The sequence below is a fragment of the Falco punctatus genome (genome assembly GCF_963210335.1).
Source record: "Falco punctatus genome assembly, chromosome: 5".
In the NCBI taxonomy this organism is placed as follows: Eukaryota; Metazoa; Chordata; class Aves; order Falconiformes; family Falconidae; genus Falco; species Falco punctatus.
This window is the reverse complement of record NC_137584.1, coordinates 64,783,171-64,809,311: the sequence shown is the minus strand read 5'-3', so window position 1 is coordinate 64,809,311 and position 26,141 is coordinate 64,783,171. Positions and strand designations below refer to the sequence as shown.

At 39.3% G+C, this 26,141-nt stretch overlaps 2 protein-coding genes across 3 annotated transcripts in view; one reads left to right on the top strand and one right to left on the bottom strand.

The window, feature by feature from the left end:
* CCN6 (cellular communication network factor 6) overlaps window positions 1-12,494 on the top strand; it is a gene marked incomplete at its 5' end in the record, with an annotated part of 17,374 nt that extends 4,880 nt beyond the window's left edge. Inside the window, 5 exons of the mRNA XM_080389206.1 lie at window positions 3,076-3,150; window positions 6,451-6,716; window positions 7,145-7,387; window positions 9,953-10,146; window positions 10,552-12,494. Coding sequence (XP_080245332.1) covers window positions 3,076-3,150; window positions 6,451-6,716; window positions 7,145-7,387; window positions 9,953-10,146; window positions 10,552-10,833 — 1,060 coding nt within the window. The 3' untranslated portion in view covers window positions 10,834-12,494. The remainder of the gene's footprint in view (window positions 1-3,075; window positions 3,151-6,450; window positions 6,717-7,144; window positions 7,388-9,952; window positions 10,147-10,551) is intronic.
* On the bottom strand, window positions 11,483-26,141 carry TUBE1 (tubulin epsilon 1). 2 transcript variants are annotated; one of them, XM_080389066.1, is made up of 12 exons: window positions 26,000-26,141; window positions 25,851-25,924; window positions 24,412-24,464; window positions 21,708-21,765; window positions 21,031-21,146; window positions 19,897-20,018; window positions 18,405-18,592; window positions 17,397-17,572; window positions 16,509-16,649; window positions 14,770-14,910; window positions 13,733-13,907; window positions 11,483-12,669 (listed from the first exon to the last, which is right to left on the bottom strand). In XM_080389066.1, exons 1-12 carry the CDS (start codon window positions 26,022-26,024, stop codon window positions 12,511-12,513), a joined length of 1,428 nt encoding a protein of 475 aa, XP_080245192.1. In that variant the 5' UTR covers window positions 26,025-26,141; the 3' UTR covers window positions 11,483-12,510. The 2 variants fall into 2 exon arrangements, with proteins under 2 accessions (XP_080245192.1, XP_080245193.1); XM_080389067.1 differs by lacking the exon at window positions 26,000-26,141 and adding an exon at window positions 25,043-25,212 and having other exon boundaries at window positions 25,851-25,920.

Genomic DNA, 26,141 nt, shown 5'->3' with positions numbered 1-26,141 from the left:
TTGAAGCAAGCAGTTTCTTTGCAAAGCCTGAGTGAGCAAACAGCATGTGAGACAGGGTGAGCCAAGGGCAAAATGTTGTCATATAATGTGTCTATTTCTTTTTACTCTTGTTTATTTTTTTAAGCAAAGAGACAAGGACAGTAGGTTTGACTGACTGAAATAGAAGTCTTTTTGTAACTTCCATGCACAAAGAGTGACAAAACAGGACAACACATTAAAACCTTCCTGCCAGAAGGTAAGCCCCCAGCTCCGGTGTGTGTCTGGGACTGACGCCCAGTTATTAGGAATGACTGAACTCAACCCTGGCTTTGCTCAGTTTTGTCACAACTACTCCACCAAGCTCAGTAAAGAGCATTGAAAATCCTGGCCCATAACAGATATCAATAATGAATACCTCTGGCATTTTGTCTAAGACAGGGTAGCCTGTTAGAATGCATGGTTATATTAATTTATGGGTTTATATCCCTTACTTTTCCATCTCTTAAGACAGTGGATTTACATGGCATGTTTCACAGACAGGAAGATGATTTTTTGGCACTGAAGAAACTTGTGCAGTTGTGTAAAGATTGCTGAATATACAACCAAATTAATTTCCATTCAGGGTAATATTAGAATGGCACCAGATAACAGAGCAGGTTTAGTTCAGGAAATGAATGAGGCTTTATGTAATCAGATTTGCAAGGGACATGTGGCAAGAAGGATGCATACAGACAAACTATTGCTGTGTCTGGACATAACATTAAGACCATTAATTTTTAAGTTGTGAGGGATCACTAGAGATCTGCAGGAGAGGAAAGGGGCACACAGCCTCCATTTATTCAAATCAGAGCAAATACTAGCAGAGACACAGACTCTAATACTAAGTCAAAGCATTGGCACATTATTTATGCAAAGAGGTTAGGGTTCATGGTCTTGTGGCTCCTTACTAAATACACTCAGGGTTCAGTACTGCAGGTTACTGCAAGTGCCAGACAGCCTCAGTTAATGCATTTGTTAGGGAGATGCAATGAAGGCACGTTATTGCTTTGGAGAGCTGGGTTGTTCTAGGAGTGCTGGTCCTAGCAGCAGGCCCTTCCCAGGCTGAAGCAGCACACTGGTTGCTTTGCACACATGTGAGCAACCATCCAGCCATGTAAAATCACATTCTAATGTGTTGTACCACCAGAATGTCTTCCTCCCACCCTTCCCAAACCGCACGTTTTCTATGCCGGCTTCATGATACTCAAACCCCAGTTTCAAAGTCTCACTCTCCAATCCTGATGATAACACGCTCTCCAGGAGATTCCAGCAAAATGCACCATATAAAACAAATGGATAATCCTACACGTATATCTCTCTCCTGTGTCCCAAGACTGGGGACCATTATCCACAGCAGATGAGTCTTTGCTAGCTCACACAGAGCATCCCCAGCCCCACTCTAGCCACATGCTTTATTTCTGTCATGCAAAAAGGAGCAACACATTTCAGATGAATGCTGTGTGCTCCCCTGCAGCCCTAGGAGGAGCAGAATGGATGTGCTAGTCCTCTGACCTTCCTCACTTCTTCTGGGCTAGAGCAAAAGGGGTGTCTTTGGGTGCGCAGGAGAAAACTATAGCTGAGAGGAGATCTGCATTGCTCATTATTACCACTCCGAAAGGCTGCCAGGAGAGGTTTGGCAGTTTCCACCCTTGGAGGTTTTCCAGACCCAAATAGACAGAGCCCTGAGTAACCTACTCCGATCTCAGAGCTGACCCTGCTTGAGTAGGGATTGCACTGGAGACCTCCTGGGTCTCTTCCAACCTCAACTGTCCTCTGTTCCTATGAAACAATGTGTTTTGGAAGTATACAGAAGAGATTTTTGGGAAACCTAGGTGCTATGTTCATAAGCTTTTAGTGGGAAACGCTAGGCCTGAGCCAGACCTAGTCTGCACTGTCACCTACTCAGAGTAACATCACTGAAATGAACTGATCTGCAGTATCCACTTGGTACCTAGGTACTGTTTGGACTTTACGTTGAATTATGTGACAAAGGGGTTGTGCTAAAGAAAAGCAGCTCTTCAGTGATTTACAGCTGACTGCTCAAGAGTTTGGAGGGGCAGTTCAGGATTTGTTTGTAACTGTAGAGGGCATGTGGTCCTCTGAGTCACAGAGCAAACCAGAATTACATAGACTGGATTTGATTCCATACTCCCATCGCTGCCTCTGTCCACACACAGCTGCTGTTGAGTCTGGTCTTTGGCAGCCTTCCCTAGTAACTCTTGGACTTCACAGGAGGTGACTCAGCACGGACAAACACAAAGGAGGAACATTCACCAGGGCACCACCAACACCACTGTTGGCAGGGGTGCAGCTTTTATCTTATCCTGGAGACTCTCACTTGTTAGCCTAAAAATCAGGAGCGTCACCTTGATAGTACAAGGGAGGAGGAAATGTGGAGATTTGAATGCTCTTGTGTTTAACGGGGTGGCATGGCAGTAAGACAAGGTGCATACTTCAGGCAAAAGTACATTCTAGTTTGAGTTTCCCCATTAGCATTCCATGGAAAGAAGCAGTGCAGAATATGTACTAGTGTTATAACACACTATAGCATCTCTTTCCCTATCTAGAGAGCGTGTACTGATGGTGTTAATTTTTAGGGTATAATTCTGCTAGGTGCAATACATTAGAAATTTTGAGCAACTCTGCTTTCTCTGTCTCAAAAAATACATGTATTTGGGGCTCTGCCCTCCGGATTGCAGAAATTCCTGTAACAGGGACTTAAAGACAAGTTAAAAATAACACTACATTTCCAGCAGCAAGATCTTAAGAATCAGATGTCACCCTACCCGACCTCAATTAAGTCAGGCAGAATTTGCTGAAGCAGCTGGATGGGATCAAGCTGGGTGTGAAAATCTGTATTCTAGCACTGGGCAGAGAAAAGATCATTTGGAAATTTCAGTGTGAAGCTGGTTCTGTATGAAGTGGAGAATTTCAAGTGTGAATGCGTGTATGTGTTTGTGCATGTGCTGGGGAACGTAGGGTTGGCAAGGGAGACAGAGGGGAGCTTTGTGTTCAGTGCTTCCTCTGACACAGCTCAGCCTGTTCCCTATCTCCCAGTTTCACTTCTGAATGTGCAGGAACATGCGGTGGCTCCTTTTTTCCACCATCTTCATCATCCCTTGTACGCAACAGGTAAGTTCATTAAAAAGAAGAAAAAAGATTTCTCCCTTCCTCACTCTGTCCTGGTTTAAGTTTTTATTTGCTTAATGACAAAATAAATTTCAGAGAAGCAAATTCCTCATCAAGAATAAGGAGCCATTCCCTACTCCTGAGTAAATTTCATTTGCAACTTATTTACTGCATAAGCCCTGATTCTGGTGGGTTTTTCTCTCTAAGCTGTACATGAATATGATTCCGTGGTTAAAAAAGTGTTAGGGAGCCTGAAATTGTCAGTGACCTTGCTTCTTTTTTTTTGTTTTTTCTTTTTCTTTTTTTTTTTTTTTAATATAAGCACAAATTATTATCTGATGCGGTAAGAAAGTAAACATCTTCTCCATGGTCATATTCCATATATGTGTATATATATTTATATGCACAGTGGTCTGACTTAAGGCTAGTTTTACAAATGAGAAAGGCGTCTGGGCTGTGTTACGCTTTGTCGCTTAAAAGAAAATTTCGAGTGATAGCTTTTGCTGAAGGTATTTGTGTCAAAGGCCAATTTCATTATTTATTTACTTAGCTTTGAAAATCCACTTTACGTGTACACAGTGTATTTTCCCTTTACAATCAAAATGAATGTCAAATGGAGAATTTTCAAATGATTGTCTCCCTCTGCTAACTTTCTGCATATTTAAAGCCAGACTAAGATGACTGAACATTAGCAAGAATACATTGCCTGCTTTTGCTATTTGCTTATTTATGCCATAGAGACCTTGTTCAATCTTTAAAACATAAGAAAACAAACAACACATGAAGGGTTCCTACACAATGGTCTCATTTTCTGATCTGCCCATAGGATCAGGAAAAGTATGCAGTGGGCTTGAGTAATGCTGACGGCTTTGGTATGGAAGCTTTGGGAAGCAAGAATTAGAAAAATATTTGGCCTGTAAACTTTACAAGCACACTTTAAATTTTCATTAGAAATTAGGAGATTTTTGAAGATTTTCAGGTAGACTGAGGTTTTCAGTAATTCCAGTTAAAACTGCCAGATACTTGCCTGATGTTGTTTTTCTTGCTGGAAACTTTGCATCTCATACTTTTCAGTTGACACGACATCTTTCCCCCAAAAAAACAAGAGAGAAAAATCACTTGCTTAGGTAGAATTCTATAGGTTTAAGGCATGTTTTAATTTGCAATACAAATTAAACATACTGGTTGAAGCACACAGATTATTTCCTGCTACACATACCCATTTTGAAACGTGATTCCTGATTTAAACCACATAAACTCATACATCCGGCACGTGGCCAAGTTCCTAATAATAATTCTCTGCTTAAAAAGAAATAAAGCAGCAAGAAAGTGTTTCCTAAAGCAACCATACAGTCTTGAACACGGCTTGAACACCTGTGTGTCTTGCTTCCAGAGCAAGCCTTTAAGGAGCTTTACACTTCAGTGCACATGTTCATCAAATTAATGTTATTGTTTATAGTAACGGCTTAGCTGCCTGAAAGAAATATACTGAAGTTAGTTATTTCTATACTATTGCTGCATTTAGGTAAAAAGGATTAGACAAAATCCTTTATCAGCAAATGGTTAAAAAAATAACGTATTTATGAAAATATCTTCTGCACGCTGCCTGGAATACTGCATGACATTGTTTAATATTCATTTATTATATGAATTGCCTCTGTGAATTAATATCTATCTTAAAAATCATTCAGCCAAAGGAACTTGAAAGCTACTACTTTGGAGCTTCATTAGTAGCTGCGGATTAAGATATCATAAATATAGTTGTAAATTACCATGGAAAATGGAAATTAGTGGTAGAAAAAAGCCTTTTAAAAGGTCATTTACTGCTGCATGCAATTAGGCCAGCTCAATTATGCTGTGAGAGCTTTCATGGGATATGACATATGAAATGCTGAATTCTGCAGATACTTCCAGTTTGAAAGTTGAACTGAAAGGAAACGCAGCCAGACGGCGCCTTCCTCAGCTTTCCCTTGACATCCCTGCTGGAGGTGGTGTCGACATCAGTAGAGTCCTGCAGTTTGTCGGAACAAAGAAACTGATAGGCAGGACCTCATATTCCCAGAAAAAAAACAGGCTACATACATTATTTTTTTTCTGCAAGCTCGACGGTGACACTGGTACCTGATGAGGGGCTGGATCTTGCCTTTCCCTCTTGCTCTGCAGACAATCTGAGCTGCTTGATGAGAGCCGCTCCCAAGACCCACATTGTACTAGTGGCCAAGTGCTGTGTGTGCCCCCATTTAACTATGGATCCAGTCATCCGTGATGAATAAATGTTTCACCATCTGCGTTTCTGTCGAATCAGCAACAGAAAAAGATTTAATGCTAAGATCTAAACTGCTATGTTTTAGATGTAATTCTTCAAAAAAGCAGATAGAATATAGCTATCTCAAATAGATCCTTTCATACTCTGCTGACTTAATCTTCCCCCACGCCTCCCAAAAATAAACCCATCAAGCATTACTTAGGACTTCCTTGTCTTAAGAAAAAAAACAAACAAAAAAAAAAAAAGGGGGGGGGGGGGGCGGGGAATGGAAGAGAGGGAAAAAAAAAAGACATGAATTCTGACACAGAATGTGGAAAATGGTAAACACTGGCTAGGTCTTGACTTCCTACTGCTGATACAAATCTCTTTTATATGCCCTGTAAGCCCTGGATTCAATGAACTCATGCAAATAGATACACTCTTAGAAAATGACCTATTAAACTTGGTGCAACTACTAGCCTTCCTTATTAGGATGCAATTTTTGCATCTAGCACAAGAGAATTTGTGAATACTATAACGCTCTTTCCCAAACAGCTACTCAAATTTTGGAGTAAAAATAACACTCAGAGGTTTACTATTTTAAAAGGCTTTTGCCATCAGAAGTAGCACCCATGGAAATGGTTGGCTATCAGTGGGAGGAATCAAAAGTTAATTAACCTGATAGGAGGTTTGTGGGAAGGAATATTTAAACCAAATCCACCATCTACTTCAAAACACTTTTTCCCTACTTCAGCTCTGCTACAGGGTTTGCTCTATTGAAGGCAAAGGAAAGACCAATGAATTCTGTTTCACAAAAGCAGTAGGCCAGGCTCGCTGGTGGAACATTTCAGTGCATGACAGTGACTGATGAAATTGGTCCACTGTCTCCTACCTAAACCTCACAGCCTCTCGCTTTTGGATCCTGTGAGATGAGAAATGTTAAGTGTCTTCATGGAATTTCATGGTTTTTTCCATCCCAACTTAATTTTATGCTGTCCCACCTATGCATAATGCATTCAGTTCTCAAAATATCCCACTGTGTGTAAGTTTTTCCACAGCCCATCAGTCAAGCCTGGAGAAAAACCTTCAGAAACCAGTGAAGTCCACCAGCGCAAGGAGGTTTGTCATTGGCCATGCAGATGCCCACCTGTGCCAACCTGCAGCCCCGGGATAAGCTTGGTGAAGGATGGTTGTGGCTGCTGTAAGGTCTGTGCCAGGCAGTCAGGAGAGACCTGCAATGAAGCAGACATCTGTGATCCCCACAAAGGCCTCTACTGTGACTACTCAGAAGATGAGCCTAGGTACGAAACAGGCGTGTGTGCATGTAAGTTGGTCTTTCATGTTCTTTTCTTGAAATCCAGGAGGGTGGGAGCACAGAGGTGAAGGGTTTCAGAGGCAAACTGCTTGCTGGTGCTGCACAGCTCTGTGCTAGGCAATGTACCCTAACCCAGTCCTCTGACTGATCAGTTACAGAACCCCAGTAGGGCCGGGACTGTCTTTTAAACTTACCTGTGTATGCATTAGTGAAACCAGTTCATTGCGCACAAGCCTGTTATTTGCAGATGTGTTGATGACTGACTTAAAGTTAGGCAGCTGTAGTTATCACTGGGCATAAATAAAAAACAAAAACCAAACTGTGCTTGGGAAGAACTTGAAGCTGTGGGTGCAGTAAAGGCTGGTCACATTTTAGCACTCTGTAAGCAGGAACCACGTGCTCCTCCTGTGTTAGTAACTGTTGTTTACCATTTGCAGATCTGGTAGCTGTAGGATGTGAGCTCAATGGAGTTTATTATCTTAATGGGCAGACCTTCCAACCTAACCCGCTTTATAAGTGCCTGTGTATCAGTGGTGCAATTGGATGTACACCTGTATTCACACCAAGATTAGCAGCAAGTCCCTGCACCAGGGCCACGGGCAGAAAGAAGCCCGGACAATCCATCTGTGGCTCAGGACAGCACAAGCAGCTTCAATCAACAAACTACAGACTGATGTCAGGTGTGCCTGGCTACACTGGTAAACTTTTCTGTACATGAGCCTTGCTGCATTTAGTGTCCCTGGCTCCGGCAGCCAGGCAGGCACCACACTGGCAATTTCTCAGTTCTTCCTGAAGGCCATTGCCAGGGTGACTGGTCTGTCCCAATTACTCCTCTTACTCTTAGGTCACAGACTCTTTTCTCTAAACCTAATGAGTATGAAAAGCCAAAAGCTTTTTGGCTCCTGTGACCAGGGAATTGGCCAAAGCTACCTTCAGCCCGTCTTTTGGAAGAGTTTACTGCTCATCAGATCAGACCTATTAGGCCTGTTCATGGACAGCCATTTCACAGCCCGGGAGCTGTCTCACTTTCTCCTGCTTTGTGGTGGTGGGGAGTCTTGGTTTTCACATACATATATTAACATGTTGCAGGCCTCTTCTTTCAATAGAAAGAAGAAAATGATAAAAATTGCCTTAGTGGCTTTTCTTATTACAACATTTCAAGTCACTTCAAGGATAACATTTCCCCCAGTTTCTCCTCTATTCAGTCTGATCAAAAGCATATGCGAGCTTACCCATGCAGTTCTACCAGGGTCAGTTGATATTCCCTTTAACCTCACTCTTGCTGTGTGCTGCTAACACTGCAATTCTCTTTTTCACTTTAAGGAAGCACCACTGGCAGAAGCAGCTATCCTGACCCTTCCCTGGCCAGAGCTGCCTGCACTTGTGCTGTCTCCTTCCCTGTGTGTGTGCACAAGTTTCCATGATGAAACTCATCTTCCTTACAATTCATGTGGGTACCAGAAAGCTAAGCCATTTATTTAGTGGCAGATTGAACTGCAGGGAAAATTATGGCCTTAATCATCATAATGGATCAATAAAAAAACCCTAAAAAGATCAAAAAGCTTATCAGAAAATCTTTATAAAAGGCTGCTGAGTAAATAGGTAGATGCACTTAAATCAATCTGCAGATAGACCCACATAAGTCAATCTACAGACAGACCCGCTTACAAAATCTGAAGCTCATTTCAGACAGCTTCTAAGACATTGGCAGTAGTCATGCAAGTTAGCAAAACCAAGAAAAGCAGCTTGTCTTTACTTCAAAATTATGGTACAATACCTATAACTAGTATCAAAGCCCTTTTACAGAAATATGCTTAATACTGTGTATAAACATACACTCGGTAAGGCAAGACTTCAAATGAAGAAAGACTTCATTTCTAGAAAGCATTGCTAATCTGATCAAAGAGAGAACATAATGCATTGAAAACAATGGCAAACAAGCCATTAGACCCCATTACACACATGAACTGAGCTGGTGGGGAGCTGTATTTCAGCTATCTGGAGAATGGCATTAAGCCACTTCCTTTGTAGCACTTCAGCAGGTCCAAAAGCTGAAACCCAGCCTTCTGTAACTCCTTTTCTGACTGCAGCACTGCACTTCACAGAGTTTATTCAGGAATTTAAATCAACTGCACAGCATAACCTTGAGAAAAGCTGCACACTTGACTATTTGACTTGGTTCAGGGATCCAACAGCCTGTCCCTGTGGTGGCTGTGTATGCTGAAGGATGCTATTCTTCAGGTGACACAAACCCTCTCAAGCACCTTAAAATTTTTGTTTTGAAGTAAAGTCTTCCCCCTTCCCTTTACCAGTGTAGCAGGAATATCACGTCAACATGTGCATGAATTCCATGAATGGCTCAACGGGCCAACATCTATTTTGAAAAGTTTTTTCTGTTAGTGTGGATAAGAAGTGCTAAGTTTCATTTTACTGCTATTGCTTTGTTTTCTGGCTTTCCTTGTCAATTTGATTTACCCAATCCAGATACATAGGGATGTATGCACCTAGGTCATACTTTTAAAAAAAAAATGTACCAAGTATCAACAACCATTTAACTTCCCTTTATTTGTTGCAGATCTGTGACAAGCTTTTAATCTGCTTGCTGCAATGAGGTCTTTAAATTGCTGTCTACTTTCCAGGTATCCTTGCAATTCTGCCCATGCTCTTACCTAAATGCACAGATTCTATATAGTCAGTTTTTCTTGCAGAGTTTCACCATGAACTTTTCCACTGCAATTTAGTTTCTTTCTTTAAGTGTACTCCACCTAATCCAGCTTAACCCATGAGCGAACAGGCTTTTCAGTGGTATCTAAAAGCGACTGGAGAATTCTATGCCCCTGTACAAAACCTGAAGACTTCACAGTATCTACAAAGAAAGCAACATTAGTGTTTTCAGAACCCCTTTTCAAGCTACGCTTGGCCTTCAATAATTTTCAATGTCTCTTCCATTCTGAAGATTTCATAAAAATTCCACAAATAACTCTCTCCATGTAACATTTCCATCACATTAAACTGGAGGTTCATACAACACATGAAATTTCATAGTCCTTGCTATGACCCAAGTACCCAGTGTCAGTAAAATTTAACGGCAGCTCAGCCAGCTTTTGTGTGACTTCATTTACGCCTCATTTTTAGATTTACCTAGAAAAGCACCTTCATGAACAGAAATCAAATGCTTATCCTTTTATTTTCAATTAATCCTTTTGGGGCTGTTCCACTGCATCAATCATATATTGTTCTCTCAGCTTACAGAAGCTTACCACTAGTTTTGAAGAAAAAGTGCCTAGTACAGGCAACTCCCTGGACAGCCTGTTCCAGGACATGTGGCATAGGCATATCCAGCAGAGTGACCAATGAAAACAGAAAATGTGAAATGAAAAAAGAAAAGAGGTTATGCTTCATCCAGCCTTGCCTGACCAATATACTGAAGAAAATAAAGGTATTGTCTAATGTAAAATGACTTCCTAAAAGAAAATCAAAATATTGGAAGTAATGGAAAAATGGATGTGTTAGCAACTACTCATTTAAAATTACTTCTTGCTTTTTAAAAGGGTTTTAAAATAACTCTTCTCTGTTTTCTACCTTCAGTCTTCAGGTTTCAATAGTTAATGACTGGTGTGTAATTTCAAACAAAACAATATAATGTCCTGAAATATAAGTGCTGCTAGTGCTGTCCCGGTGCTCAGCTACTCAGAAAAATATTTTCTATTTGTTGACTACTAAAGAAAAACAAGACAGCTTTCAGAAGGAGTAATTTGCAAGACATTTCCATGTTGCAGTTTTTCTTATGTGTTATGTTTTTAATGTGTAAAAACTCAGGGTTTTCTTTGTTTTTATATTCAAGATTCCAAAAGGAAAAACTTGTCAACCAACATTCCAGCTTCCTACAGCAGAGAAACTAGTTTTTTCCGGATGCTCAACTACTGAAAGCTATAAACTAACCTTCTGTGGGATGTGCTTGGACAAGAGGTGCTGCATACCTAATAAGTCCAGAATGATCACTGTGCAGTTTGAGTGTCCCAATGAAGGCTTCTTTAAGTGGAAGATGATGTGGATAACATCATGCGTATGTCAGAAGATTTGCAGTGCTCCAGGAGACATATTTTCTGAACTCAAAGTTTTATGACAAGTTTGACACCATGGACTGTAACACACTAAGAGTGCAACAGCAAGTTCACACACTCAAGAGTTAGTGTAACCCCCTGCCACAGCAATGTTTATAGTGAAACTGCATATGCGAATAGTATTTTTTAAAATAGCACCTGGAAAATGCAAGTAAGAGCACATCTTTTTAAACATAATTGGTTTTATATGTGGAAATACATTCTTGAGAAGGACGTATATAACACTAGTATGTCAAAACAAGAACTTTTTGTGATTAAAAAGGTGCAGTAATATAGCTTCGAGCCCCACTGTAACAAGTTGTTGCCCACAAAGACAATGTAAATTCATAGATGCTCTACCTATTAGATAAAAACAAAATTACCCCGTAATACTTTATCGTTCTTGATTCTGAAATTAACATTTTCTACTATGCATCTGCAATAGCAGAGCACATCAATGCTGTTTCAAACAGAAGTAAATTTTAAGCCCAGATTGCTTTTTGCAGCAATCTTTCTCCAGAGTTGTGAATATAAACACACTTGCTAAGGTATAAATGAGTGGGCACCTGCAGATAACAGATGCAAAATTTCAAGGAAATGAGTATTTTTAGAATGTTTTCTTAAAAAAAGCCCCAACAACCAACCACCAAAAAACCACCTGCTCTCAACAAATGTTATCACAATGTTTTATTGAATACTTCTGGACTTCAACATTGAAAACTGTGCTTACTTATATACCCACCCCAACCCTGCTAGAAGGACTTCAAGCTTTAAGAAATCATTGTATTGATTCATTCTGATTTTAACAGTTCAATATGTCTTGCAGTTTGAAGACAACCAGGGCTGGCAAGATACTGGAAACAGCTGTATTCTATTTTGTAAAAGTTCTTACTGTAATATAAAAATATACTTACCCTGGTAATTATAATATTAAAACACTTATTTAACTTGCATTCTTGTAAGCATGTAAACTTTTTTTCTCTGAACAGTCATTATAACTTCATTATAAGTGCGTGTTTGGCTCAGAGGTATATTGTGTTATCTTATTATCTTGTGCAAGTCAGCATTCATAAATATGAATCATTAATATGTTAGTTAATACTCTAATACTTGAAACAATTTATTTTGCTGAATTTTCTGATACTGCCTATTTTCATACCAGCTCAGAAAACTCTAATATAGCTAAGTACAACATGGAAGCAAAAATATTAAAACTATGAACACTGCTTAAAGCATTTTGAAATTACTACTAACCTGCAAAGTTTAAGAAATTAGTTTCATTAGACTTGCTTTCATCTTTGAAAAAGAGTATGTAGGCTTTTCTCTTCATAGCTGCTTGTTAAAAACAAATCTAGCAATGATGATCCTTCTTGGAAGAAAAGTCTGCCTTTAGTTTACTGTGAGCTGGAAGTCTGAGAGAAGAGCTACATTTTTGGCTGCTACAACCTCTTTTTCTTCTGTTTACAGCATATGGTATGTCAATGTATTCTACAGTTAGGAAGATTGCTCTTACTGATACCCACCATAATTAGGTGCCTTCAAATCTTTCTTACAGGCTGGGCCTGTCATTTAACGTGACACCTCTCAGAGATGTTGTCCCAGTCTCACTTTGGAATTACAATAGCTGCAATTCATTCTGGTTAGCTAAAGTCATTGGATGCTTGGGGGAAATAAAAAAAATAAATATAGTTCTTCCTTCTTCAAACAGCTATCTTCAGTCTTGATGGATCTGTTCTAGGCCCACCTTTCGTGGCATCCAGTTCATTGTATTCTTCTATTAGGTCAGACAAAGACGACATGGCTTCAGAAAAACAGCTTTGCTCCATCCCATCTACATGCAGGTAATGATGAAGGTGAGCCTATGGCAATAAAAAAATTTCAGTGTTATCCTTTTTCTTGGCACCTAATTCCTTTGGCTCAGTAAGTACATTTAGTCTGCACTGAAAAGGGGAGTGCAAGCACCTTAGAAAGTAGATTTAAAGACTTACATCATGACATCCCTTGTTTAAATACTTGGTAACTTTATGACAAATCCCTGTAGAATCACAGTCAATATTACCGATTTCTTACACATGCATCTTTTCATATTCTGTCTTCTGGGGTACACCGGACCAAACTGTGTACTGGGTCTATGTGGCAAGGTTTTAGTAGCAGGGGAGAGCAGAGGGCTGCAGGGGTGGTTTTTATGAGAAGATACCAAGAGCTACCCCCATATCAGACAGAGCCAGTTTGAGCTGGCTCCAATATGGACCTGCTGTTGGCCAAAGATGCGGGTAGTGCATCTGTGACAACATATTTAAGGAGTTGTAAGAAATGCTGCACAACAGTTGAGAGAAACAGCTCTGCAGACACCAAGATCAGCGAAGAAGGAGCAGGAGCAAAATCAGGCCTGGGAGGCAGGCTGTGAGGTGGGGTGAAGGTATTGTCAGTTTTGGTTTTATTTCTTGCTATCCTACTCTGCTATTAATTGGCAATAAAGTAAGTTAATACTCCCCAGGTCTGTTTTGCCCATGACAGTAAGTGGTGAGTGATCTTCCTGTTCTTATCTTGACCCATGAGCTTTTCATCATACTTTCTCCCCCTGTCCTGCTGAGAAAGGGAAGTGAGAGAACAGATTGGTGGGCACCAGGCAGCCAGCCAAAGTCAACCCACCACAAACCAGTATCTGTTAGATACTGCCTCATTGCTGAATAAAGTAGTATATTGCTTAGTAGGTACAGACGGGTTTATGTACTTGGTAGGTACGTAAAGGGGTTTATGCTTTTAAAGTGGTGGCTGTTGGAATGATTCCTTGATTGGTAACACAAATAATCTTGGGATGTTAATTTTAAACAGTCTGTTCGTTATACCAAGATTTGCTTCCCTATAATGCAAGATGCTAATGATAAGTGGCTACAGATGTTACAATGATCAGAGTTGTACCTTTTTCTTGTAGAGCTTCATAAATCTGTCTTTGAGTTCAATGAAAGTTGGTTTTACACAAGTATTGTTTGCTAAAGCCAGGAGGGAATGGGAATGGCCCACAGGAGGTACTGAACACAAACCGGTTTTCCAGCCCTCTTGATTCCAGGACACAAAATGCAGGGAAGGCTTCAACCTGTGATACAAAAATTTGCTTATCTAAGGAATGTAAAGAACACAAAGCTTAAGTTTTCTTTGCTAACAGTCTGAGAAGGTTAACATTTAGGCTTTCAGAACCAAGCCATTTTAGACTTCAGACTAAATCACTATTTTAAATTTGAATTGCAAACACCAATTTTGTTCAGTTAATGAATCAGAATCAGTGTTTGAAAAGTCAAGTTACAAGCATCTATTTCTATAAAGGGGATGCGAGCGCTCTGAGGTTTAGGAGAGGGGCAGATTAATGCTGTGTGTGGGACAATCAATCTACCTGTAGTTTAGAAATAAGTAAAATGCTTTACAGACTCAGAAATTTTCCCTACACATCCCTGTCTAGCTGTAAACTGCATTCTGTATGCAAAGCTTGCCTGCCTTTCCTGTTATAACTATGTAGGTCAATAGCGTACAAGGTAGAAACAGGGCGCTAACAATACAGAGTTGTTAAAATAGGAATGATTCCCTATCTACATGAAAGTAACCATGGAAGTGAGGGGCCTTCTGTTCAGTAAAACCAAACTTCTACTACAGAACGTATTTGTCCAACATCCTTTACTGGCAGGAGACCTCTGGAAGATCAGGCTTTACTTTCTTTTGCATTTTTGAGAACGACAGGAGCAGCACAGAGACATATAGCCAACTCTCTTTATTTGGAAATCCAAGAATGCTGTGACTAACTCATTATGTAAATTAATTACATTTTCTTCTCTGAAATTAAGAAAAGTATTTCTGAGTAAACTGATTTGGTATTGAAATTCTTGAAACTAAAAGTGAGAGTGCCCTGGACAACTGACAACAGTTTCAATAACAAATCACATGACTACTTTGTGTGGTTTACAAACCTTTCAATATTTCTGCGAAGGTCTGAAACCTGCACATTTCCTCGAACAAGAAGTGCACAGGCAAGGTAGAGGCTATGCTTTGGATCTGCTTGAATTAGCTGATGATCTCTGCTAAAAGCATCTGAAAACATCTGATCCAACCTAGGTGAAAAGGAAAGAGTGATCTACTCTTACTAAAGCAAGCTAACAAAAGTTCTTCAGACTGCTCATCTTTACTGTTTAAAAGTTAATAAAATTCTGGAGGTAAAGGTACATTTTACCTGGGACCATGAATGACATGAAAAAGATTAAAACCTTTACATGTACATATCTTGGCATTAGAAGTTTTTAAAAAACACACCTGATCCATTTTTCCCCCCTCTCTTCTCCCTCCTGTTACAAGCCATTTTTGAGTCTAGAGTCAGAGAAGTGGACAGGCTAAGAGACCTTCGTAATGGCCATTTTAGGTCAATGGTTAAAAACTAGTAAACTTATGTAAAAGGTTTTAACTACTTGAGATTCTGGTTATATGACAATTTTTGAGTGGACAATCTCACTGCTTATGAAGGACTTGATAAGGAATATTTAAGTGCGGCTGACCCTTACAGAACTGATTATCTGCCTGTTATGCTTCATTATTTAAAAGGATCAATGTATCATGGAACTTTATTAGTTTTGATAAATGATTTAGGAAAAGACAGACTATACATATTTGTCTACTTATTCTAATTTCATCAAGTACGACTGCTTTAAAAGATGACACTGCAGATCATGTTCTTTCTTTCTTCACCTCCTTAAGCAAGTTCCACTGTCCCGTGGGATATCAAAGATAGCGTCTTGAGGAGGTTTCTATGGACCCATAACATCCAAGCTATTCTTCCTATGCGTTTCAAACTCTCTGCATCTATCAACTCTATTTTTTTTTAGAAAAAAAATCACCCTTACCACAATCTGCCTATTAAAAAAACAAAGGAGACAAAAAATATTGTTGGTTCCACTTCATTCTGAAACATGATTGACTCTCCCCATAGTCTGCTACCTGCCCTCCAGCACTGTATTGTTTCCTCAGGGTATGGTTTCAAGAGATCCAACTGACTGTCACAACTTGCTATCACAGAAAAGCAGTGGTTCTTTGCCACTTTTCATACTTCTACCCCTTACCCATAGCTGCCTCTATCACTATCTGGACCTTTTGCTGATGGAACTTAATTTGCTAAACCCAGTAAAATTTATTTTAACTGGTTATTTTTCTGCCACGTCAGTGAGATAAATAATAATCTCACAAAATTTGACAAGTTTCAGCTTATTGTTACAATAAGCTGTTGAATAGGCACACTGCATCTCCAGACTGAAGATGCCATTACTTCCCAAGGAGTACTAATTAAACTAACAAGGAGGTTAGTTTAATTCCTAGTTTGTCTTTAGAGTATTTTATGAGTCAAGTGCAAACTGTTACTCAAAAACTTGTGGTGCGGGTTATATCTACATAACACATTTTTCCAACAGAAACATTTCCCAGCAGAGATAACAAAAATAGATTTCAAGTTTACTAGCTCAGCTATTACAGAGAAAAAGGACAAAGGATGTTCCTGAAATTAGCAGGATGATGTGGCAGGAAAATGTGGCAGACTTAAGACTTTTAGGACTTCTACCCTTAGGTTTGCTAGAGAGTGGATATTTTTTTTTAGTGAAAGCTATGAAGAATCAGAAATTAAGTTCAAATTTAAAGCTTCCACAATGTTTTTTTTTTTTTCTCTTACCTTCTAGAAGGTACATTAACATCTGCCAATGTATACAGAGGAGTCAAGCTCGAAACCAAGTAATGAAGTCGAGGAAATGGAACTAAATTCATGCTGATTTCATTAAGATCCATGTTAAGGGAACCTTCAAACCTAGCAGAGCTGAAAAATTAACGAACTGTTATAAACTTATAAAATTACTTCCATAATGTAAACATTCATTAAATCTATTTTTCAATGGTTCTGTACAATAAAACAGTAAACCACCACAGTGTTCAAAAACTGTTCATGTATAATTACTAAACTTCCATATTTGGCACCAACAGTGCTTATTTACTTATACTTCTCATTATAGAACAATAAATCACCAAGAACAAGACCTTGTTTCCCAATTGCTGTCTTTAGCACTGTTTTTCAGTATGTGGGCATAGCTGCTGAATACCAGTTTTAATAAATAGGCTGTAATAGAACACATGTGCCTTGGCATACCTGACAAGCTGCTTAAAAGAAAAGCAGGCCAATACTCCAGAAGTGTATTTCACCAGGAATTTCTTGCAGTAATAGACAGCTTAGGAGCAATAATGGTCTGACCATACTTATAAAATAATACAGCTGGCCTAGAAAGACAATTCTCCCCAGGCTCCACTAATCATTAACGGAAGACAATATCCTCCTGCCTATAACCCTTTCTTACTTCATATCCAAGACTATTTCATGGCTAGAGCAACACCAATGCAATCTGAATACTTCCAAATACTTTAACATTTAGTAACTAATTCTTAAAACAAGGAGACTTGTATCAAATGGTAAACAATTCATATTCTTTGAATTGATGCAGGCCTGCATATCTGCAGAACATATTGCCTCCAGCAATACTACTTCTACAGAGGAATAAACTGTTAACTTTACCTTGTCAGGTTCAGCAGCAAGTTGGCTACGATATTATTCATTGCATCAAATGGCTTCTCTTGTACAGATTTTGCACTGCCTGCACTTGATGTTACCAAGCTGTTCTGCTTCACAGTTGACCCTAGCTTCCCAGAATTGATCATCTGATGAATTTTATTAACTATATCAAACAGAGACTATGAGAGGAGGAAAAAAAAAAAAAGCATATAAGTCTTGAACACAGAGCTTTCGAATTCAGTACCTCAATTTTTTATTTCGATTGATCTTAAAGAAAAGGCTAAGACATGGCATTGCCAGTTCAAAGACTATACCTTTGATATACATGTAAGTCCAACATTTGACCAGTTCGGACTGACTTAAGTGTTTCTAAAAGTCTGTTCCTTGCATCACAAACATGTACACAGCTCAACTTAGTTGTTTTGATTTTTATTCAACTTTTAAAAATGCTCATTTTCTAAAATTAATTTTAAATTTTCATGATCCCTGTGAAACAAAAACGTTCTCCAAATATATTTCGCTTCCTCTTGCTTTTTCCATATGTAAACAGCAAGAGAGCCATCAAAGTTAGATTCAAATGAATCTAGTAGTCTGCATGGTCAGGTACGCCTATGATGCTCATATCACTAATTGGTAAAGTCAAGTCTGCTGAAATTTAGCGTAGTTAGTCATTTCCCTTGCAGGACTGTACTCATACTATGCACAAATTGATTGCTGAGAGTGTAAGACACTCAGCCTCAGTAAACAGGAACTTTAAACTGTTTACCTTGAAATGCACATGAAAAAAAAAAAATTGCTCCAGACTACTTTGAAGGTGCAGAACACCTTTATAGCGATACCTATATTAATTTCAACAGTCTTCAAGTGACTTAGGAGTTCAATTACTACTTTAAGAACTGAAATTATGCTTTTAAAGACTTGGCACTCAAATCAATACACAGAAAGAAAAAACATTTCCTACGTGCAATCTGATAAAAAAGAAGTTGACAGAAATAGAGTATTATTTCTTACTTCATTCTCTATTGGTAGCACACAGTCTGCATGTTCATTAAGCTCCTTCATAGCCAGAACACTGTTATATGGAGAAGTAATAACATCATCTTCGCCAGAGGGATAAACTGAAGTAACAAATCTATATACTTCTGGGAATTCATCCTCAAGCAAATTTAGTACAAAAGTTCCAAGACCAGATCCTGTCCCTAATTATGAATGAAGACAGAATGAGAAGATAAAAGGTCCCTCACGTTATCTTGAGCCTTAAGTCTCATATGTTGGACATACAACTTTTCAATTACGCATATTAATAAATATTTTCTGAAGCATTTGGCTGACTGTGGAGGCCACTCAGATGTAAATTCAGGCAGGAAGGTTTTTCCCAGACAGGAAAATAATTTAAGTGATAAAAATATTTCCCATAGTATGCCAAACAGGATGAAGTAAATCTCAAATTTCAGCAAACCAAAAAGCCCTATTATGTAACCAACATTTTTCTGACCTAGTATTCTTATTTCTGATTTTAAAATCTTTAATATGAGTTTTGAAATATTTGTTTAAAAACACTGAACTGCCCCTAACAATTATTTACTTTCCTTTTGGGGTTTCTTTATGAAGTTTTCTCATTCAACAGTCAAAACAGAGCAACCCCTTTCCTCCAGCGCACATGCTTTTTTTCCTCATTAGCACTAAGCACATAGCACTGAGCTCAAATCAGAGAGCTGAACTGTGTTTTTTCTGTGTTGGAACCTAACATTCTCAGCAGCAAATTTCATCTATGAACAAGACAGCAATTTTCTGCAATAACAGAAACAGTTCTGCAGGGTCTCTCAAATTATGCAAATGGCCACAAAAAAGGCCCTTGGTAAAACTCTTGCTTCATATTTAGAACTATTTTCTGTGTCTTTTTTCCACATCACAACCAGTTATAATACATACTCCCCCCACATTTCTGGGGAAGGAAGGCTTAGTAGAAATACAAAAATGACAGAATTGTCACTGCAAGGGATTCTCCCTTCTGACTTATTAACAAAGCAGCTAGACTGGATTCAAGAGAATTTTGTGGAAGGAAAACAGAAAAAGTTTTTCTGAAGTTAAGAAACATTAGGTCTCCTTCAAAGCCTTTCAGAAAACTTTCCCCATGATTAAAAACAACCTGATTACAACAACAATGTCAGTATTCTGAGGTCACTGTCCCTTCTTCTGATAATACCTCAGTATCTTCTTGTCTTTGGTACCTGTCTTGATCCACCCATTGCCTCATATTTAAAATTTTAGCTGCATAGCTGCATTTTTGTTCTGGGTAGCACTTACGATTAGGGCTCCTCAGCGCTCTAACAAAACAATAAGTAATTACAGGTCCACTTCATTGGACTGTGTTAATTTTTTTTTCTGAACAATGTAGATTATTACACTGATCTTTTCAAGATCCACGGTTGTGTTGGGTTTTGTTTTTTTTTTTTCCACATGTGGCTGCTGCAATCATACTAACCATGAAAAAATTACTTACCACCTCCCATAGAATGAATTATAAAAAAACACTGTAGACAGTCACAATGTTCTGCGTTTTTCCTTAGCTTTTCCACAATGTCATCCCGGTATTGACAGCCATATACCTTATGACCTACAGCCCTGAGGATATGAAAAGTACTTTTAAAAGAAATCCAACAATCAATCCTTCATTATTTTTTTTAGACCCCCTATTTAACATTTTAAAGCTCAGAGTCCAGAGCTGCATGCAACACCTAATTTGTGAGAGTTGCTAAGCTGTGACTACATCATGTGAACATGGGAGTCAGGACATAGTTTTAATTTTGAGGATGTTAATTTTGAGGCTGAACATTAAGTTCACAGCTTTGGCATGTGCACTGTTATTTTGTACTGATAAGGAAATAAACTTCCACATTGGATAATCAAATTGTAATTATGAAATGAAAGTTATACACTCCTTAACAATAACAAACTGCCTATGTAATACATGTACTGACCTTCCTTTGGATACATGAGTCAGTTGCTACCAGTAATAAAAAAACCCAAACCCCAAAAAGCTCATTTTCAACATACATGCCTGCTTGATGGTGAAGTTACAGGATACTTTATTCCCCACATTGCACACTTTTGGTACATTTGCCGATGATTTGCTTTCCAGTCTGTAGTGAACTGAGCATTATTAGAGTTGCAATAAGATCTCAGTGAAAATTTGGAACTTGTGACATTAATCGATCTTTCTCTGAATTTCTTTTTTTGGTAATGTAGTTTATATGCACAAAGCCTGACTCTGCAGTGCTTAGAAATCAGAACTGCATTTGTTCATATATCTCATCTCCACACTAGTTGTACAGTTGCAAACTAGATTATGGCTTCAACTGAGCAATGGAAGCAGCTGAACACAAAAAAAACCCAAAACTAAACCCACCAAATAATAATAGGAAGAAGAAAACAAACAAAATGATATATCAGCAGAATTATCCTTCTGTAAAAGGCTTTTCAAAGCCCTTCTCCAAGCAACAGTGACTCTAAAGTTTACTGGTAATATGCTGCAGCTCCCCAGGTGCAGAACGAACAAGAAAGCTACTGTTACCATTTCCCTTTTCAAATGCCATCTAATTAGTTGCTATGAAATGGTTTCTGAAGAGGTTCTCACCAGTTGTTTCCTGAACCAGAAACATCTGTGATAAGCTGCTTGCTATCAAACACATCCCTCAATGGTCCCTGCAGAATTTCATTTACCACACCCTCCTCCATGTCAATCAACAGTGCCTTTGAGAAAGGAAAGAATTAATTTTCAGTCAGTAAACAAACTACCCTTCAAAGTAATCACCGCAAAGAAATATAAAATTATTTACAATATAAAAGCGATGTTGATTTTACTGTGGTCCAGAGAAAAAAAAAGTTTTAATTAACTAGGAGACCAACTAGATTCACCTTGTCTGATTTGCTAGAAGTCAACAGGACAGCATTTCAGACAATGCAATTTTGTTAAAATTTTATAGTATTTTGCCCCAATACTTAGGGATAAAGAATAATTTTAAATTATAAATTTTAATAAATATAAAATCAACAAAACCCAGTCTTTAGAAGATATAAACAAAAACTTAGTTGGAAATATCTGCAATCATTTTATTAAAGTTATAATTTGAATTACCCAACAAGACTGGCAAACTGCATTACTCCATTGAACCATAGAAGTTACTATTAGAAATCAAAATATTCAAAGTAGTATTTAAAAACATATGCAATTATAAGGACCTTATGAAAATTCCCATACAGTTGGACATAAATATGCAGTGTAAAAAGAGTGACCTTTATAGATTGCCTTACTCTTGCTTTTAAAGAGCAGATTTTTCCTTTGTAAATATCAGGACCATCACCACCACTTCTGGGGAAAAAAAAATAATCCAAGCTCAGAATCATAACTGAAAATAAGGCAATATATATTAGAATAAAATTCCTTCCTTAATCCTTCGTGTTCAGAGGCCTGTTACAATATAAACAAACAGAAACACAGTGAATCTGCTGCTAAGAAAGACTTTGTAATTCCCTAAAAGTAATTCAGTTACAGGACACGATCTCAAACAGATCATGCAGATCAGTACCTAAGCGGTACTTCAGAAAGCTGAAAAGATAAGTAACGGAAGTTTACTCTCAGAAACAGCCTCTGCTCTGTGGTAATTCTACAAGCATTGCCAAAACTTGAAACAATGTTTTATCTAGCGCATGGTATGTGTATCTGCATCACATAACGGAACACAGCGCACCAAGTAGCACCACTACCTTTCCAGCAGGGGTAGTACAGTACTGTGCTGCTGCTCAAGGTATGAAAGCTGTGTAACTGCACTAGCATAGCACTGTGCTTGACTTACTTCGCTATTAAGATTTACCAGCTCAGAAATCAAGCTGGGCTGTGTTAATAGCTTTAATTTTCTTTTTTTTTTTTTCCGGAACTGGTTGTACTGATCAAGCTAGGGGACTACGCACTGTGTACAATCACATTTTTTCCACAATGAACGCTGGTGCTTCTGCAATCAAAGGATGAGATACTCCGATCTGGCCAAACTATATTCAACATGGGGAAAAAGGCAAGGATATTGGAAAACAGATCTAATTTTCCTCTCAGTTTACCTAATTTGGGGGCTGGTCAAGCCTAAATTTAAAGTATCTCAGACTATTCTACATTCAGCCACAACAGTATTCCAAAAAACATCAGCTGAAATTCACTACAGCACCAAAGATTCTGATCATGCTTAATCCCATCAGGAACACAAGGGGAAGTGAGTACAGGGCTGCACTGGATTCCTCCAGGATCCTCCACCCCCTCACTCAAAGCAGCTCTCCAGACACCTCTCATTAGCTGAGCAGCTCAGAGCAATCTCCAGTAATCATGCGATTCCTCTAGCCTACACAACTCCCTATATGACTCCACTACAGCACCAGTAAGTAAATCCAGCTATAGAAGTTCCATTTCTCTTCAAGGTCTAACAAAACTCAAAGAGGAAGAAACTCCCAAAACCAACACTTTTTGCTCTTACTATTGTCTTTGTGGTCTTTCATGCCAGCCCATACTTCCAATCACTTTGACTCAACTGCTGTAAAAAATCCTCACGTTTCCTAGAATCCTCTAGGCTTAAGGCATGCATGTCTGCACATAAAACCATACATATGCATGTTTTCAATATTACATAGCTTAATCTTTACCATAAGAGAAGAAAAATCTGTGTGGTTCTGCCAGGGTGTTGCTCATAGCTATTTCTGACAGAATAACCCATCTGGATTAATTAGTTTGAACAGTGATACGGCATAGCATAGAAGACTGAAGTTTGTTATTTTTATGACATAGGGGTTTATGTTTGCAACAACCTGGGGTGTGAACTATTTTTTTCTGATAAAACTAAAAGAAAGCCCATAATAATAACGAAAGGACAAAACCTCACAGCCCAAGTAACAGTTTGAAACAACTCATCCCTATGGTTCAAGGCTACAGTTAAAAGTGTGAACTATTTCAACAGAAAAATTAACAACTCCTGGAAAAGACAAGATTTGAATAATCATTCTTCTGTTTCACAGGTAGGGGAAGCTTCCTCAAAACTTCTCTCACTCTGTACTGTAGAGGTCCTTCCTCTTTACAGAGAGAAAACAGACGTTTCTATTGCAGCCAACCTGTCAATTACAAATTTGAGGGTTTCATCTGGCATATACAGAAACATAGACACTGTTTACAACCAAATTTTCTTAGGTAAAAAAAAAAAAAAAAAAAGATATTCTAGGAAATGCCACAAGGAATAGCAATGATTACCTCTTTGAAATAACATGTAAGTGTGTGGGAGTTTAAGACAAAACAGTATTTCAATGTCATTTTATTTAAAATCGCATGCTGTACTGCAGCCTTGCCATATGATGAAAGGAAACAGAGGCCAGTTAAATGTTTTTTTAATTAATTAAAATGCAACAGCAATATCCAAGTGCACAACTGTTTCATTCTTGCAAACTGGAAGGATTTTTGTAATTGGGTAGATAAGAGATGACCAAATGCTTTTAAAAGTATGAATTGGTTAACTTCAAAACAGAAAAATCACAGCTATCACTCTTTGTGTAACAAACCAGTCAGATAAAAGGGATTTAAAAACTGACATGACCTTTCCGCACTACCTTATACGCAATTCCTCTCACAACTCTTTAAGAAATGCTGCTAAATTGATATTCAGAGGGCTTGCAGTCAGGCCATTGTTCATAACAGCAAAAGCTATCAGATCCTGACTGTCTGTTTTTGGGACAGAAGGAAAGGAAAACAAATCTAAACACTTTCAACACCTGTAACTACTGAACTAAGTATAGTTAAAATGGAAAGGTAAAGATAGTGTTTTGCAAAAACAAAAAAGCAAAATCTTTCTCTACCACAAACTAAATATGACCTGAAACAACAACAAAAAAAAACAACCAAAAAACCCAACCCTGTAACTTAGGTTAAGATACTAGAATTGTTGATCTACTACATTAAACTCATGAGCTGCTTGATAAGAAGACTTACCTTGTATCTATGTTCCTAAAAAAACTGCTTAATGCTTCATCATAAATTCCTTTCTAAAAGGAAACAACACGACATAAGATGATGTGTAACACCAGAAATTCTCAGTGCTCTTTCACAGAATAATTTAAATTGGAAGGGACCTCTGAAGGTTACCTGTCAAACCTCCCCACCCAAAACAGAATGAATGTCTATGTTGAATCCAACTAGCTCTAGTCAGCTGTAAAAAGAACATTTCATTGAAGCACTGGCTTAATATTAAAAACTGATAGGAGGATGTAACTAGGAGATTAATTTTTCAGCACAAGATTAAACAAGTATTCTTCCTTAATTTCCAAAGATTTAGGATTTTATTGAAGATCCCAATGAAATTATTAAATTGAATAGCTGCTGTTTTGCTGACTCAGCTTATCACTGATACAACACCCAGTTCATCATGGGCTCCATGCCCATGATACTAATGTCTATGAAGTTCTGTGGAAAGGAAAGCACATCACATTGTATCAGTGATTCCTAAACTCCCTGCTGAGGGGTGGCATGGAAATTACTTACACCCCACCCCACCCCCACCATAAAGCTAAAGAGACCTGGCAAGTTTAAATACTTAAACATTATTACTTTACAGACTGCTTACCATACTCCTAAAGACCTGATGAAAGAGAATTTGAAAGTCACTGTTCTCTGCAAAACTAAACCCAAGAGACTCCCCATACACATATGAACTTCATCCATTGCCTTCTTACAGCTGCTTCAACAGAAGGTGCCAAGGGCTGCTCATCATTATATGTTAATATACAGCATTCACTAGGAAATAGCATTTTTACAGTCATGGCAAGAAGAGTGCGTTTTTGTTCAGGGTAGTCAGCACAACTGGACAGAAAGTCCCTGCAGGACATGCACTAAAAAGGTGGGCTTCAGCGGGCTGCTCTTCTGCTTTACCACCAGCTGCAAGGAACCTGCCCTGAGCAACCCTCTATTTTTCACTAACGGCCTTAAACCTGGTAACACCTGCCCATAGGGAGACACCCGGGGCTTTTCAAGGTGGAAAGGCCAGCCCAGGGGTCGCCAAGCTTTTTAACCAGGGGGCCGGCGCAGATGCAGTGGCAGGCAGTCATCTGCGGCTGCTTGGTTTCCCCCCAACCCCCGCCGGGGGTGTCTGTAAATACCAGGGGGCGGACTGAGGACCCTGGGGGGCCGTATCCAGCCTGCCGGCTGTAGTTTGAGGACCCTGGGCTAGAGAAAGCTGATGTGAATCAGAGACGGAAGAGTTAAAGCAGCATAAAATCCTGGGGATAGTTTTGTCCACGGGGAAGTGGATTTAGTTTAATCAAATAAATGCAGCGCTTTGCAATCACTGCAAGGAACCCGGAAGGCTGCGAGGGCCACCGCGGCCGCCCCCAGCGGCCCGCACCGGCCGGGTGAGGGGCAGGCGGCGCCGTTACCTTGTTGACGGCGGCGTGCTCCCGCAGCGCCAGGTCCCAGAAGCGGCAGCCCACCTGGTTCCCGCACTGGCCCACTACAAAGGGGAGAGACACGGGTCAGGCGGGGAGAGGGGGAGGCGGGGGGGACTCTGGGCGCCGCGGCCCCTTACCCTGCACCACCACTGACTGGGCCATAGCGCGGCGGCTGGCGTCTCTTTCGAACGCGGCGCCCGGAAGCCGCGCTCTGTCACCCGTCGCGGCGGAGGGGGGCGTTGCGGCGGGAGGGCTCTTCCAACGGCGCGGCCTCCTCTC

Excerpts from the sequence above, each read along its gene's own strand:
- TUBE1 (XM_080389066.1), bottom strand. The coding sequence starts at position 26,024 with ATGGCCCAGTCAGTGGTGGTGCAGG. Across the intron at positions 25,925-25,999 it reads CCAGTCAGTGGTGGTGCAGG|TGGGCCAGTGCGGGAACCAG; the intron begins GTAAGGGGCCGC and ends TCCCCTTTGTAG. Across the intron at positions 21,147-21,707 it reads TCTGCTCTTTAAAAGCAAGA|GCACTGTTGATTGACATGGA; the intron begins GTAAGGCAATCT and ends CCTTTCTCAAAG.